General features: G+C 44.0%; 1 protein-coding gene across 4 annotated transcripts in view; it reads left to right on the top strand.

The window, feature by feature from the left end:
* Nucleotides 1-6,944: 6,944 nt before the first annotated feature.
* Nucleotides 6,945-15,318, top strand: part of ARIH2 (ariadne RBR E3 ubiquitin protein ligase 2) — a 37,486-nt gene continuing 29,112 nt past the window's right edge. Inside the window, exons 1-3 of one of the 4 annotated variants that reach the window (XM_025272682.3) lie at nt 6,945-7,184; nt 9,873-9,934; nt 11,307-11,649. In XM_025272682.3, coding sequence (XP_025128467.1) covers nt 11,401-11,649 — 249 coding nt within the window. In that variant the 5' untranslated portion in view covers nt 6,945-7,184; nt 9,873-9,934; nt 11,307-11,400. Of the gene's footprint in view, nt 7,185-7,268; nt 7,588-9,872; nt 9,935-11,306; nt 11,650-15,318 lie in introns of those variants that run through there. The other 3 variants (XM_025272681.3, XM_044933570.2, XM_006053216.4) reach the window with 3 other exon arrangements.

Genomic DNA, 15,318 nt, shown 5'->3' with positions numbered 1-15,318 from the left:
GCCCGGGGCAGGTCGGAAGGAGGGCCTAGACCGCTTGCCCGGCCCCGGCTTCCGCCGGCGGCGCTGCTTCCGGCCATAGCTCCTCCTCGATGGGCGTGGCTTGCGGGAGAAGGGCTGGCCCCTACGCCTTTTGGGCGGTATTTTGGAGTGGCGGTTGGTGGGGGTAGACTTCAGTTCAGTTCAGTCGCTCAGTCGTGTCCGACTCTTTTGAGAATAGACTTAAGAAGCAGGGAGACTTGAGGAGGCTAAAGGTCATAGTCAGAGATGCTGGATTGGATTGGATCAGAGAACAGCAGAGGAGGTGATGAGATGTGTTTGGATTCTGAATATATTCTGAAAGAAGAACCTAAAGGAATTGTTAATAACTATAACAATTAGGAGTTAAGTGAAGCCGCTCAGTCGTGTCCAACTCCTTGCGACCCCATGGACTGTAGCCTACCACGTTCCTCCGTCCATGGGATTTTCCAGGCAAGGGTACTGGAGTGGGTTGCCATAAAGGTGATGTTTATGTTTTTGACTTATTCACTCTCGGTGCATGGTATTCAGGTATCCACTATATAACTTGTCATTTCTGTATGTTTGAAATTTGTCAAATTAAAAATTTGTAAACAATAAGCATACCCCTACTCTGTAGCAGGAACCTCACTGCCCAGCTAACCTGATAGCAATCCTCCTCTGCAGGCACTCCCAAGCTAGGAGGAAGACTAGAATGGGGAGGATGGGCCATGTACACTATGGGTGGAAAGATTAGTGACAGGAACAAAATTGGGATCAGGAAGTGATGGGGCCTGACTGGGGCAGAAGAACCTGTAAAGGGAGTGGAAGGCAAGGAGGCTGGGGCAAGGCTCAAAAGTCTGTTTACCCTATGCTATAGGCTTTTTCTAGATGAGGATGGGGAACCATGGAACAATTTTAAGCACAGCAGTGACATGATCATGTTTGTTTTAGAAAATCGATTTGGGATGGATGAATCTGTGTTAGGAGAGAATGGAAGCAAGGAGAACAGTTAAGAGAAAATTACAGTGGTCCAGGCAAGAGGCAGTGAAGGCATTAATTGAACAGGGTGTTCATCACTGGATTGGCCTTATTGGAATGTCCAAGATTCAGGGTTTGGTAATGGGACCATGTTTATTTCACTTGTGACTTCTAACACTCCGGCTGCAGAAGAGGAGCTAACTTAGAGTCAATCTGCATCAGAGCAGCTTCAGGAAGAGGGGCTGTTTGTACAGCCCTCCTGATAAACTCTCCTGGTAGACCCCTCTTGGTAAACTTTGACAGTCCTGAACATGGACTCCACTCAAGCCCACCAAGTTCTATTAAATCTTCATAGGGTAACTGATGATCCCCCAAACAAATGGTCTTCCTGTTTCCTCATCTGATAAGCCTTTACACACTGCTAGAAAACTTACCTGAAATTTAACCCGACTGTCATTCCCTGGCCAAAAAACCTCCTCAGCTCCTCACTGCATCAGAATAGAAGTGGTTCAGGGCAGACAAGGTTTTTCATATTTCATGCTAGCTTACTGCTTCAACCGTGTTTTCCCCTAGACTGTATCTTCCTCTCTGAGCAAACTTAGCTTATACTGGTTTACCACACAGCCAGCCCTGTTATTTAACTGACCTCACCCTCCACCCCCCAGTAGCCAGGCCTTTACATATCCTGTCCCCTTCAGCACAAGGTATCTTTCCTCTCCCCACTCCAGGTAACATACTGATGCAGGAGATCGATACCAAGTTGCCCATATGCTAGACATTGTCCGACCAGTGGTTCTTAGCCATCTGGGAGGTGGAGAATTCCTGGCACCCTCTCCCCAGAAAAATGTACACATGCATATGCTCCTCCAGGTTTGCTATCAGTTCCACAAGCTTCATGTCGGGTGGCATCCCTGACTTGATGGACATGGGTCTGAGCAAGCTCCGGGAGTTGGTGATGGCCAGGGAAGCCTGGCATCCATGGGGTCGCAAAGAGTCTGAGTGACACGACTGTGCGACTGAACTGAACTGAACCACAAGCTTCACAAGGAATGTGAAGCTATCTTTGTGAGGCAAGAGGGCCCCGCCCAGGGTAGATACTGCAAGATGAAAATAGGAGGACAATTGAGGAAGGAGGCTGGGCTCTGCCTCAAGAGGAGAGGCCACTTATTTCTCATTTTTGAAGTAAGGTGACCTCCCTGACTACACATGCACAGAAAGGCTCCTTGGAGGTCAAAAGGGGGAGTGATGCTAGGTGATGCTAACTACCTCTACACCTCTAATGTAGAATCTGCCTTGGCTGAGACGTGTGTGCACATATAAGAGGATCCTAAGGTACACCAATTATGGACTCTGAGCCAGGGAAATCAAAATGGTTGGCCAAAGGAAACCCAGAAACAAACGCTGTATATAAGTGATCATACCACCACGAGGGCATGACTCTGGGACTCTGAGTCCACCCATGTGTCTATCCATACGTACTCTTTTTTTCCTCCTAATAAACACTTGACTTCTCTCACTACTTTCCGTCTTTATGGCAGTTCTTTTTCTGCAAAGCCGAAGAGCCAGGGCCTTGTCACTGACCATTGGTCTGGCAGCTAGGATTTGGTGCTCTCACTGCCCCTCCCCAGCCTCAATGTCCGGCCAGGGAACAAGGCCCAACGTCAAGCTGCTGCAGGCCGAGGCCATCTGAGATCACTTGGCCCTCTCTTGAGAAGCCTTCTTCCTAGACTTTGGGAATCAAACATGAATGAGGGGGACATTCCCTTAGGTCATACCCTTCCCAAGACTGTCCACACCCTGTGACTGAGCAAAGGAGAGATTTAATGCCTGACCACTCTGGCATAGTATCAGATACTCTGACAGGTAGTATTCACACTCCAGTGCTCTCTGCTGGGTTGGCTTCATTGGGCCTGCATCACAGTTTATCTGCGGCCTCTGCCTAATTCTGCTTCCTGCCCTCTCCCTTTACATACGCTGGTCCCTAATAAGTATCTTGTTCCCCAAGCTCCATCTCAGTACTTGCTTCCAAAGAGTCCAACCTGCAACAGTAGTATTCAACATCATTCCTTACCAAAAACAAGATAAAACCAAAAGGAAAAGAACATAAAACTGTAAATTTAAGATTTGAAGCAAACTCCCTTGTAATAGATAAAGAGTAACTACTTTTTTTTTTAAAGCAAACTAGTAACTACCATATTTTTTCTCAGCAAAACAATTTAATGGTGAACTATTAGAAGCTATCCTATTAATGATAGGAGAACAAATAGAGATTTTTTTAATCATGATTACTGCTTAACGTTTTACTGGACTTAGTAGCTAATGCAAAAATATCAATAGGGAGGGGGGAGGGAAAGAAATAACCAACTAAGGAAGAAGTGAAAGAAAGTGAAAGTTGCTCAGTTGTGTTTGACTCTTTGTGACCCCCATGGACTATACAGTTCAGGGAATTCTTCAGCCCAGAATACTGGAGTGAGTAGCCTTTCCCTTCTCCAGGGGATCTTCCCAACCCAGGGATCAAACCCAGGTCTCCCGCATTGCAGGCGTTTTCTTTATCAGCTGAGCCACCAGGAAAGCCCATAAGGAAGAACGAAAGAAGAGTGTGGGTTGCAGGGCGGGGGGGGGGGGGGGGGCAGAGGGAGATAGGAAAAGGAAGGAAAGTAATAAAAAATTTAAATATTAAAAAGTAAGAGTCCTTGGAACTTCCCTGGCAGTCCAGTGGTTACGACTCGGTTTTTCCACCGCAGTGGGTGTGGGTCTGATCTCTGGTCAAACCAAAAAAAAAAAAAAAGAGTCCAAAATATTCCTATTTTCAAGTGATCCAAATGTTTACTTTGAAAATTCAAGAGAATCAGTTGAAAACTGAGCAAATTTAAGTAAGGAGACAGATACAAGAACAGTATCAGAAAGCAATCACTTTTTGATCAGTTCAGTTCAGTCACTCAGTCGTGTCTGACTCTTTGCAACCCCATGAACTGCAGCACACCAGGCTTCCCTGTCCATCACCAACTTCCAGAGTCCACCCAAACCCATGTCCATTGAGTCTGTAATGCCATCCAACCATCTCATCCTCTGTCGTCCCCTTCTCCTCCTGCCCTCAATCTTTCCCAGCATCAGGGTCATTTCAAATGAGTCAGCTCTTTGCATAAGGTGGCCAAAGTATTTGAGTTTCAGCTTTAACATCAGTCCTACCAATGAACACCCAGGACTGATCTCCTTTAGGATGGACTGGTTGGATCTCCTTGAAGTCCAAGGGACTCTCAAGAGTCTTCTCCAACACCACAGTTAAAAAGCATCAATTCTTTGGCACTCAGCTTTCTTTATAGTCCAACTCTCACATCCATACATGACCACTGGAAAAACCATAGCCTTGACTAGACAGACCTTTGTTGACAATGTTAAAAATAACAGATCACAAACAGGAAGAATCAATCCTATTCAGAATAACAGCAAAACCCATAATGTATGCAGGACTAAACCAAAGATCCATGTGAATAAAGCTATATAAATTCATATACACAAAAGGCAAACAAAAGAAGTATAAAGAAACAGTAATATTCCTTGGATGCAAAGACTCAATAATAAGGCTATCAGTGCTACCCTTTAAGTTATTCTTAGAAATTCAGTGCTCTCCAGTGGATTTTCAAAAATGAAAACACATCAACCTGAATCTAAGATTTATACAGAAGAAAAGTTGTATGATATTAGTGAAGAAATATGAGTCTTCTAGATGAGGCCCCAGAGTTCAAGGAGCTAAGACCAATCATTCCCACTATAGGGAATGATTCTGTGACACAGAAACTGAGAGACATTGTATTTTGTTTACATATCTTATATGCAAATTTATTTTGAAGACAGAATACTACACATATCATTTCATATCCTATTTTTATCACTTAAGAGTATATTACAGGACTTCCCTGCTGGTAGAGTGGCTAAGAATCAGCTTGCCAATGTAGGGGACACAGATTCCATCCTGGTCCGGGAAGATTCCACATGCTGCGAGCAACTACTACTGAAGCCCATGCACCTAGACTTTTGCTCCACAAGAGAAGCCACCGCAAAGAGAAACCCGAGCACCAAAATGAGAGTAGTTCCTGCTCCCTGCAACTAGAGAAAGCCCAAGCACAGCAATGAAGGCCCAGTGCCACTAAAAATTTAAAAAAAGAACATTTTTTTGAAGAGTGTATCTCAGACACCCAAGCACAGCCAAAAATAAAAATAAAATAAAAAAAATGGTATTAGCAACAGCTTAATAAACATCTATATAACACAGTAATGTTGAAAATAAGGATGGATATGTGACCCTAAGAAACTCACCTTGGGACTTTCTTGGTAGTCCAGTGGCTAAGACTCTGTTCTCCCAATCCATGGGGCCCAGGTTCAATTCCTGGTCAGGGAAGTATATCCCACATGCTGCAACTACAGATCCTGTGTGCTACAACTAAGACCCAGGGCAGCCAAATAAATATTTAAAAAAAGAAAAGAAACTCACCTTCAGCAGGCAGGAGACAGAACAAATAAGGATAGTACCTGGGATTCCAATATATTGTACATTTGTATGCTTGATATGTGAATGTCCTCATTCACTATTTTGCAAATGCAATAATTATACAGAAAAACTGATTGTTCCCTTTTATTTATTGGGGAGGATTTATTACCAGTAACCTAGAACGAATGCACCTAATTAAAGAGATTTCATTAGCCGAAAATACAGTTTGGTTCCTTCACTAGTGTCATGATATAAAGGGCTATGTTTTGTTATAACAAATAAGTACATCGAACTACAGGCTTCCCTTGTGGCTCAGAGGACGGTAAAGAGTGTGCCTGCAATGCAGGAGACCTGGGTTAGATCTCTGGCTTGGGAAGATTCATCCCAATGTTCTTGCCTGGAGAATATTCTTGTCCATGGGGTCGCAAAGAGTGGCACACGACTGAGCAACTTATAGACAAAGTTTTACGTTGCTAATATATAAAATTCACAACCCTACAACATGTCACTCACTCATTGTTAGTTTTCACTCCAAATTAAGGTGTGTGTGTGGGAGTGGTTTTCTAGTATTTGAATGCACCTGATTTGGGTTGCTGCTAAGTCACTTCAGTCGTGTCCGACTCTGTGTGACCCCACAGACGGCAGCCCACCAGGCTCCCCCGTCCCTAGGATTCTCCAGGCAAGAACACTGGAGTGGGTTGCCATTTGGGTACATACTCCTAATTAAACAGGAAGCTGAAAATCATGTATACAAATACATGCAAGAACTGAAGAGAGTCCATTACACATCAATATCCTGAATATTAGCACATACACGACTCATGCATGGGTGGAAATGGTTTGGGTTATCTATGGACTTGCACAGCGAGGAAGCTCCCTAACATCACTTGCTTCACTCTGGCGTTTCCACGTTGTGCAGCAGCAACTTAAGTGAGGCTTCATGTCTGTCTATCCATAACACTCGACAAAGGCCCCAGAAGGTACTGAAAGGCATAATGGCACTTCCTATACTGTGTGAATACACTGGGCAGCAAGGTAGTTAAGATTCAATCTCGGGTGATTGGGAAGCCAAAGAAATTAGGCAGCGAACTAGGCCACGGAGAGGGAAGCGGAAGCCTGGCGTGGTTCTACGAATCGGCCTAGGTAGAAATTCCCGGCCCGGCTTGCTGACACGAAGACCCAGCTCTCATTCGATCAAACAGCGGCCATGAAATATCAGTCCTTTATCCACTCCACGAACGACTGGAGGTCTTCTTCGCGCCGGACACCGAGTACAGTGAAGTGAGGAGAGTCCGTCAAAAAAACAACAAAAACCCTGGTTGAAAGGATCCAGGCCGGGGGCGCTGGTAGGCGAAAGCCCGCGGCGATGCCGTGACAGCTTTCCAAGAAGCCTCTCCTTTGCTAGCCGTCGGCGCCAGCCGTGCGGCGGGCGTACTCCGGTCGCTGCGCTGGGCTGGAGAGAAGTGTCCGCAGAGAGGCGTTATTACCCAGCGCCTGTCGCGACCCCGGCGACCGCGGGGCGACCCCGGGCGGGAAGTGACGCAACCGCTCCGAGCACTTCCGGAGCTGCGGCGACGGCTCCGCCGGAGGAAGCAGCGCGGGCCTTGACCAGCGTTGGCCCGCCGCCTCCGCCGCCGCCGCGCCTGGGTCCGGTTCTTCTGGCCTGGCCCGACCTGGTCTGGCCCGCCCGGGCTCAGCGGCTGCGGGGCTGCGGCTCCCGGTAAGTGCGCGGCGCCAGTCGCGGCCTTGTTTACCCCGGCGGGCCGGGGGAGGGGGTGGGCTCTCCGCGCACCTCCCTAGCCCTGCCGGGGCTCCACCTTCGTCGCTGCCTGCGAGGTCCCGGCGCCCCCGGCATCTCGTACTGGGTCTCAGGGCTCTCCGCCATCCCGCTGATGAGCTGCCGGTGGCCGAGGCCAGGGCGCACCGGCGCCTGATGTCTCTCGGTCTTTCCGCCTCCCGCCGCCTGCAGTTCGCCGAGAGGTCGCAGGCCAGCGCCTCTGACCGACTGGTGCCGGGCGCATCTAGGCCCTCCCCGCCGGGCGTGCCTGGGAAACGCGGCGCCTCCGGGGGCTCCCCACTCGGGTCATCATCGGGAGCTCTCGCAGTGCTCCCCTCCCCGCGCGGTTAGTTAACGCCTGCCGGTGAGGGGCCCCCTGCGCGTGGGCTCCGTGTCCTCGCGGATATATTCCGGCGCCTGGGATTGGGACCGGCGGCCCTGGAGCTGCGTCGCCGCCTCACCGGACGCCGCTTGTGGTAGCCGCCGGAGAGGCGATCGGGTTCTCGGATGACTTCACCTCAGTACTGATTGTTACTCTGTCCCATAGAACTTTCTGCCACACTGGTCCTATTCTGTACCTTTGCTGTTCAGTAGGATAGCCACTAGCTGCTACACGTGGCCATTGACTTATGGCTAGTGCGACTGAAAATCCAAGTGTCAGGTTTTATTTAATCTTTGAGTTAAATGTAAATGACCACAAGTGGTTAGTGGCTACTCCATTAGACAGGGTTCATATTTTTGTACCAACGAGTTTTCTTCGGAAATGTGGATTTAGTAAATGACACTTAAGTGCTAAATATATCTGGAGTAAACAATGATATCAAAAAGTCTGTTGTCTTGTTCTTGTCAGCCTTATACTGAGAATTCTTCCGTTTGAATTCCTTAGCCCAGGATGGTTGGCAGCTCTTATGAACACGTGACTTTGATGCGGGGTGGGGGAGCGCAGTAATTTCTGTTACTCCTTGCCTGTTTGGGACGTAAGGCTAATGTTTAACATCCGAAGGAAATCAAAGCGTTATCTATCATCTGTTGTGTTAATGAAGCAATAACATACTGGCCCCTTGAAACAGTGTCAGCACTCTTTCAAACGGAATAGGGATATTTAACTTTGAAAAGATTAGTAATTAAGATTTTATTTAAATCTGGACCTAGAGCACCCAGTAAGTATGAAATGGTTTTCCCCTTTTTGGAGGGGAGCCTGAAGTTTTCCCCTGCTTCTTGAATATTTAGCTGGTGAGAAGCCCCAGTCCTGGCAAGAAATCCAGAGAAAGTGAAAACTGTGCTTTTTTTGTTGTGGTTGTAGGTAGCTTTGGATAGTATTCGGCTCTGTGGGAGGGTGAATGGGGCATTGTGAGTCCTCATAGATCATAGATCTGGTGAAAAGTATGATGCTGGATTCTACTGGTTGTCAGCACTGTGGTCCTGGGCAAGTTGCTTAATCTTTTTGAACTCTAGTTTCCTCATGTGTAAGAAGAGGACGATCGCCACTTTGTAGGGTTATAAACATTTAATGAGAATGAGTCTGACCTGAAATTGGCTCTCATTAAATGAAAGCTGTCTTTGGTAGTGATTATTTTATAGATGGGAGCAGTATTTGTAATGCTATTTATGCTTATATGCCTAATAAGCAGTATCTTACGTAAAAATGCAGATAGAAGAAAACAGACTTAAAAAATCAGTTGTTCCTCTACTATTTTGGAAATCGTCTTCCACAATCATTGTTTGGACTTTGGTTTTCATTTAGTTTATATTTGCCTGTCTGTGTTAGAAGTATTTCTTTGAAAGTTATCGCTGGTTTTCCAAGAAATTTAAAAGAATAAAAACATGGACCTAAAATTTTGGATTAAGTAAGTGAGTGGTACTTATTTAGTCTTTGATAGAGGGATCTGTAGCTCTGAGAAAGTCAAGTAGGCCTTGAGCATGTCAGAAGAGTAGTACAAAATGGGTGTTAATATTGCCTATTGGGTATTGTACTAGGAACATTTTTTTTTCCTTTTTTTTAAGCCCTAACCACTAGAAAACTAGGAAATTGCACCCTCCCCCCGTTTTTTATTTTTTGTTTTTTTAATTTTTGTTTTATTTTCTCTTGTGGACTTTTTTTATTTGAAAATAATTTTTCATAAATAAAGTGAGAGCTGAAATATTGACAGTATTCTGTAAGTGTTAGAGTACAACAATGGAGATGACTTTATGATAAAAGCCCAGTTCAAGTCAGTTAAAATTTGCTTTGTCAATCTCTGTCATTTAAGATTGAAATTGTAGTAGTTAACTTAGGAAATCTGAATGATACAAGTGAGGTAGTACACAGCACTCTAAATCAACTACACTCCAATACAAATGAAAGAAAAAAAAGTAAAGTAGTGGACTTTCAAACAGAGGGAATGCATGAGAGGGAACTGGTTACCCGAGGTTAGATTATTATTAGCTGTTTACTTTAAATACTTTCTTTTTTTAGAAGGCCATGTAACTCTTGTCAATATATAATTATGAAGTGGATTTCTGTGGGACTTATAAGAAAATAATTTCTGGTCCTTTGCTGCTTGTTCTTTTAAATGTCTTTATTTTTAAAATTTGTGAACGCAGGCTACCAATTTTACAGTATGTAAATAGATTTATCTTTTTTCATTTTAGATGGAAATTATATGAATGACTATTTAGGTGACATCTTCCTGCAAGATTTTCAAGAATTACAGGTATTTTTAATTTAAAGATTAATTCTTTCTCCTAAAGGAAAAATAGTTAAGTTCAGTTGTGATAGGTGGTTCTAGCATATAACACAATTTGTTAAAAGTCAAACTGAAAATATATTATTGCTCTCTCATTAGTGTGACTTTTTTTTTAATTTAAGCATTTATAGGTAAAATATCGGAGGTAGATTCACTGATATTTTTATAATATTAAAATGTGACTCTGTAGTCCTTTAGACTGGTTTCATATTCAGTAGACATTCATTTTAATCTTTTTTTCATTATTAATTTTTTGGAGAGATTATCTACTTCAAATAGGTTTTAAATTTACTTTGGTATTTCATCCAGATTTGGTTATATAAATTATCTCATTCCATTCAGTCTACATGCTCTTGCATTTTAAGGTCCTCTTAGTTTTAGATTTAAATCACTGTTTGATACTGTTCCTTGGAAATAGTCCCTTGAAATAGTTCTTGTGTAGAGAAGTTAATGGGTATTTGCCAAAATCGTCTCTAAGAGTTAAAATATGTGACTGTTTTACTTTTTCAACTAGTATTTTCTTTTCATTTATATGTAATTGAGTCACATTTTGATCTATGAGGATTTTTCAGTAGCTGTTGCCATTTGATCTTGTTTCTTTACTCTAGTAGATTCTGTTTTTCCCTAGGCTCAATCCTGCCAAAGCAGTATATCTGTAGTTTTCCTTCACTATTGGGTCAGTTTCTTTGCCTCTCAGTACCTCTTTTAGAGGATTAGTAGAACCCTTTAAAGTGGAAAAATCAGTTACCTTTGCAGACAAGAGGAGGATGTTGATGTTGAAGAGCTGTGTGGTTTTTATTTTTTCTTTACTATGCACTTTTTCCCCCATATATCTGAGAGCAATGTCTGTAAAACTCTGGTATTATTTCCCCAGAAATTGTAGTGGGATGGAACTGTGTCCCTATTTATGTTCTGTGTCACCACTCAGTAGGGCACGGTTGGCTGAGAAAATTTAAACATTGGCTCTTTAGCCTCTAGGATACTTCCACTCTGGGCAATCAGCTGTGGGAATGTGCTTCTCTCTTAAGGACCCTGGCAGGAAGGACAACTCTGTGGGAATTTGACTCCTTGACATGGAACAGACAGCCTTACTCTTTCATGCCAGACCCTTCATGTGAAGTTACCATTGTTAACTGCTTCTGCCCCTCCAGGAAAGGGTTTCCCTTTGAAAAGCCTGGGCAGGGAGATGATGGTGAGGTTTCCTGGATGAGAGGAGAGTTGGAATAGGCCATCATAGGGGTAGGACCAGTGCTGTGCCATTTTGGTTCCTGAATGATTTCTGTTACACCTTTTCACAGTGAAAGTAACTAACACATATTTTTTTCTTTTCCTCCCTTAGAAGACAAAAACACTAATGAGTTTGAGAAAGTGGTGAAGTTTGGGGGGAGGGAAAAAAACTGCTTTCCTGATCTGCAACTTGACTGGATGTTAAGATGTCTGTGGACATGAACAGCCAGGGGTCTGACAGCAACGAAGAGGACTATGACCCAAATTGTGAGGAGGAGGAAGAGGACGAGGACCCTGGGGACATAGAGGACTATTACGTGGGAGTGGCCAGCGATGTGGAGCAGCAGGGGGCCGACTCCTTCGACCCTGAGGAGTACCAGTTCACGTGCTTGACCTACAAGGAGTCCGAGGGTGCCCTCAATGAGCACATGACCAGCTTAGCTTCTGTCCTAAAGGTGAGCAGTGTTGTCAGCTCCCAAGTGTAATCCCTGAAATTAAATCTAAATATGAGCTGTTTTAAAGTCTCCTCCGGCCTGGTTAGATGGCCTGTAGCTTGAAACCTAACTGAATTATGTGTTGCATCCTCTGGACACATCTGATATATTTGCGTTGTCTAAGGTACATATCAGAGGACCTCAGCTTCTCAGACTACTAGGAATTAGAAAGGTGGGGTGGAGTGGATTTAGGGGAAATAGACCAGAAATACACAGAAGCAGAGCTGTGTAGATTAACACTTGTTTCAGAAAGTCTTATGAAATTTTATGAGATTTTATCCTCATAAAAGAGGATAAGCATCAGAATCACCCAACAGTGTGTGGGCGATTGATAAATATCTTAAGAGAAGCTCCTAGATCTCCCTGTTTGCTGTGAGGAATCAGTGCTTCTAGGCTAATGAGTTCATTTGTTTCATATACTGGTGACTAATGTCTGATGTTGAAAGGAATTTTAGCAGTAACTAAGAATAAAGTAAGTTCTCATAGCTTGTATTTCATTGATTTGAGGGGGTGTGAAATTGTAAGTAACAGAATTGATGATTATTTTTAACACTTAAACTAGCATGGTTTTCAATGTCTTGCACCTTAAGCCAGGTATTATCCTCACAATGGACATTTTGTATTACATAATATCGAACTAGTACAGAGTAAAACACACGGGACACCATTGACTGTGAATTATCATAGTCGTTTAGACAGTGTCCCAGCACGTTTGTCCTCTCACGTGGACCATCATGTGAAAGTGGGAACATTTCTCCTACTTTACTGTTTTCACTGACCTTCCTTTCAGGAGCTGTTGCATGGATTTTGTTGTTCGCTAAAACTGAAGATCAAGAGCACATTGGCATGATTTCAACCAAATAATGTTCGTTTTGGTATTGAAATGGAAATAACGAAGGTGTGCCGTACTGTAAAAGTTGCTTTATCCTACTAGTCTAGGAATTTTTTTTTTTCCAGGTGATCAGCAAATGTTAACTAATACCTTGGATTTGGATACTTAGGCCTTTATTAGCAGCTAGCTAGAAGCTGAAAGCTAAAGATTTTGTGCAACTCACTTCTAGAAATGGGCAGGTTTCTTCTCTCGCGCTCAGCAGAAAACTCGAAGAATGAAGACCCATTGGAACCTCTGGGTTAGGGATTTCTGCTCATAACAATAGCAGAGTTGCTGGGGCATTTCCCTGGGAGAAAAGAGATCTCAGATCTCTTCCTTTGTCATTATTCCCACCTCTCCCTCTCTGGTCAACTAGTTTCTTTTTCTTCAACCATATTTTACATGGTGTTGGTATTTAAAATTAGAGAAGGAATTGTCGGGTATGTGGTTCTGGACAGTATCAGTTGGCAAAGTTCATCAGGATGTTTCCACCTATGCACAGGAACTCTCAGTTTGTTAAGCCCCCGTGCCAACTTTCTTTCTCTGCTGGAGACAGCAGAGGGGCACAGGCCTTTTCCTCCTTTTTTTTTTAATTGTAGTAAAACCCATAAAATATACCATTTTACTGCTTTCCTTTTTATTAGGCTATCTTGTTGTGGGCCTGGGGAGGCCCTCTCCTTAATTGTTCGGACCCTCACGGCTCTTTCAGGCCTACCTTGTACCCTCCCTGAGTAAGCCTCCTTGCAACCTTCTAGAACACAGTGGTTGGCTTCTGTTGTGGACCCAGGGCCCACATGTTACAACCCAAGTCTATTAATTCATATAGTGCAATCTTCTAACTGCTTGATGTTGTTTTTATGTTTTCACATATTTGGGGATGTTCTCTTCACTGCTTGTCACTTGACAGAGGGCAGAAACTACTTTTTTATCTCGTCTCCCCCGTCATTCCTATCACAGTGTTCATCCATAGCAGGCATTGAATACTTTGGGGGCACTGTGGATTTTGTCAACTGCTGATGATGTCGCTGATTTTATTGGTATGAGCTCGATTCCCTAGTCCGTGCTGCCCGTCCTCTACTGTTGTAAAAGGGCATTATTCTTGCCTGCAAGATCAGGAAAAATAGGACAAAAAGAACCGGGAACAGAGATGAAGGAACAAAGAGAGAAGGAAGAAAGTTGAAACCCCAGGAATGGGTTAAAGGGAAAATAATGCAGAGAGGAAAATAATCCATGAAATTCTGGATGATGGTAGAAAAGGAAGCTGGATTTTTTTTTCCCCTCCCTCACTGAGGAGTGTATTAACACCATTTCCATTCTGGGCCTGGGCAGCCAAGGTCCTGGCTCTTCTGGTGGCTTGGCTGAGTGTAAGGGGGCTCCGTGGTGTTCTAAGAGGTGCAGGAATTTGACCAAGGAGGACAGGCAGAAACGGCTTGGTCAAGAGTACAGGAAGAAGGAATCACACATTCTTCCTCTTTCAGGCTGGCTAAAACCTAGCATTGGTTTTACTTGTGCATTTGAAATTTTTTGAGGTAAGAGGAAGTCATTGAAGTGTTGAGTTTAGAGAATGGTGTTCACGGGTGCTTTAGCTACTCACACTCCTGTTACATGTGTCTGTGAGAAAGGAGCTCAGTAATCGTCACCCAGATCACTGCTGATTTCCCTCACCAATCACGTGCTGTTTGCACACTCGTGACTTATTGAGATATTTCTTTAACACGGTTTAGGTGTTATTTGGCTAATAGGAAATGTGATGTGTGTGTAGTTTCACGTTAGAGCCTCATGAACAGCTAGCTGTCCATGAGCAAAAGCTGAGTTGGAGAAGTGGCATCAGTTAGCCACTGATCGGTGTTTTTTATTCTGTTGTGTTCTGGCAGTCGCCTGTGGATGAGCTGTAGACTAACTATAGTTAAACCTTCTGTTACCTTTTGGGATTTCCAGTCTCTTAGGCAGAAAATTCCCAGCTGTCTGGGACACTGGGCTTTTGGTTTAGTGAGGGCCCTTGCTATCAGAGGGTAACTTCCTATATGTATTCTGCGACCAGTTCTTAAGTAAGATCATTAATTGAGAAAAGAAAGTGCCCAGAAAAATCAAATTCAGGGCTGAGAATAGACAAAGGAGAAAATGCTTACCTGTTATGGGGTAGAGGGAAAACTGCTGATGTTCAAATAATGGCAAAACAGAAGCCTTGTTTAGAGAATGAGCTGTCATCCTACACGAATGGAATAGTTATGAAAGATGAAATGGTTGCCAGTGAGGTGGATTGTGATATAAGAGGGGGAAATCTCTGACGAATATTTTAGTGATATTCAAGTCTTCAAAAAATGAGCAAAGTTACCTGGTCTTTATATGAAACTTACACAAAAAAGTATTGTTGCTGCGATAGATTTGGGAGGCCTTCTCTAGTAATAACAGGCCCTTTTTATTACAAAATGTGGGCTTCCCTGGTGGCTCAGAGGTTAAAGCGTCTGCCTGCAATGTGGGAGACCTGGGTTTGATCCCTGGGTCGGGAAGATCCCCTGGAGAAGGAAATGGCAACCCACTCCAGTATTCTTGCCTGGAGAATCCCATGGACGGAGGAGCTTGGTGGGCTACAGTCCACGGGGTTGCAAAGAGTCGGACACGACTGAGCGACTTCGTTTTCACTTTAACTTGGAAGAATTTCATCATTCAGTGAATCCTGCTGGTACTTGTTCCCTGAATCTCAGGGGGCATTTGCTGTCAGGCTGCTCAAGAAGGGGCTCAGTCACGGTCCAGCCCCA

The sequence above is a fragment of the Bubalus bubalis genome, chromosome 21, assembly GCF_019923935.1.
Source record: "Bubalus bubalis isolate 160015118507 breed Murrah chromosome 21, NDDB_SH_1, whole genome shotgun sequence".
Lineage (NCBI taxonomy): Eukaryota > Metazoa > Chordata > Mammalia > Artiodactyla > Bovidae > Bubalus > Bubalus bubalis.
The sequence above is the reverse complement of the archived record's forward strand: the minus strand, read 5'-3'. Positions and strand labels throughout refer to the sequence as shown.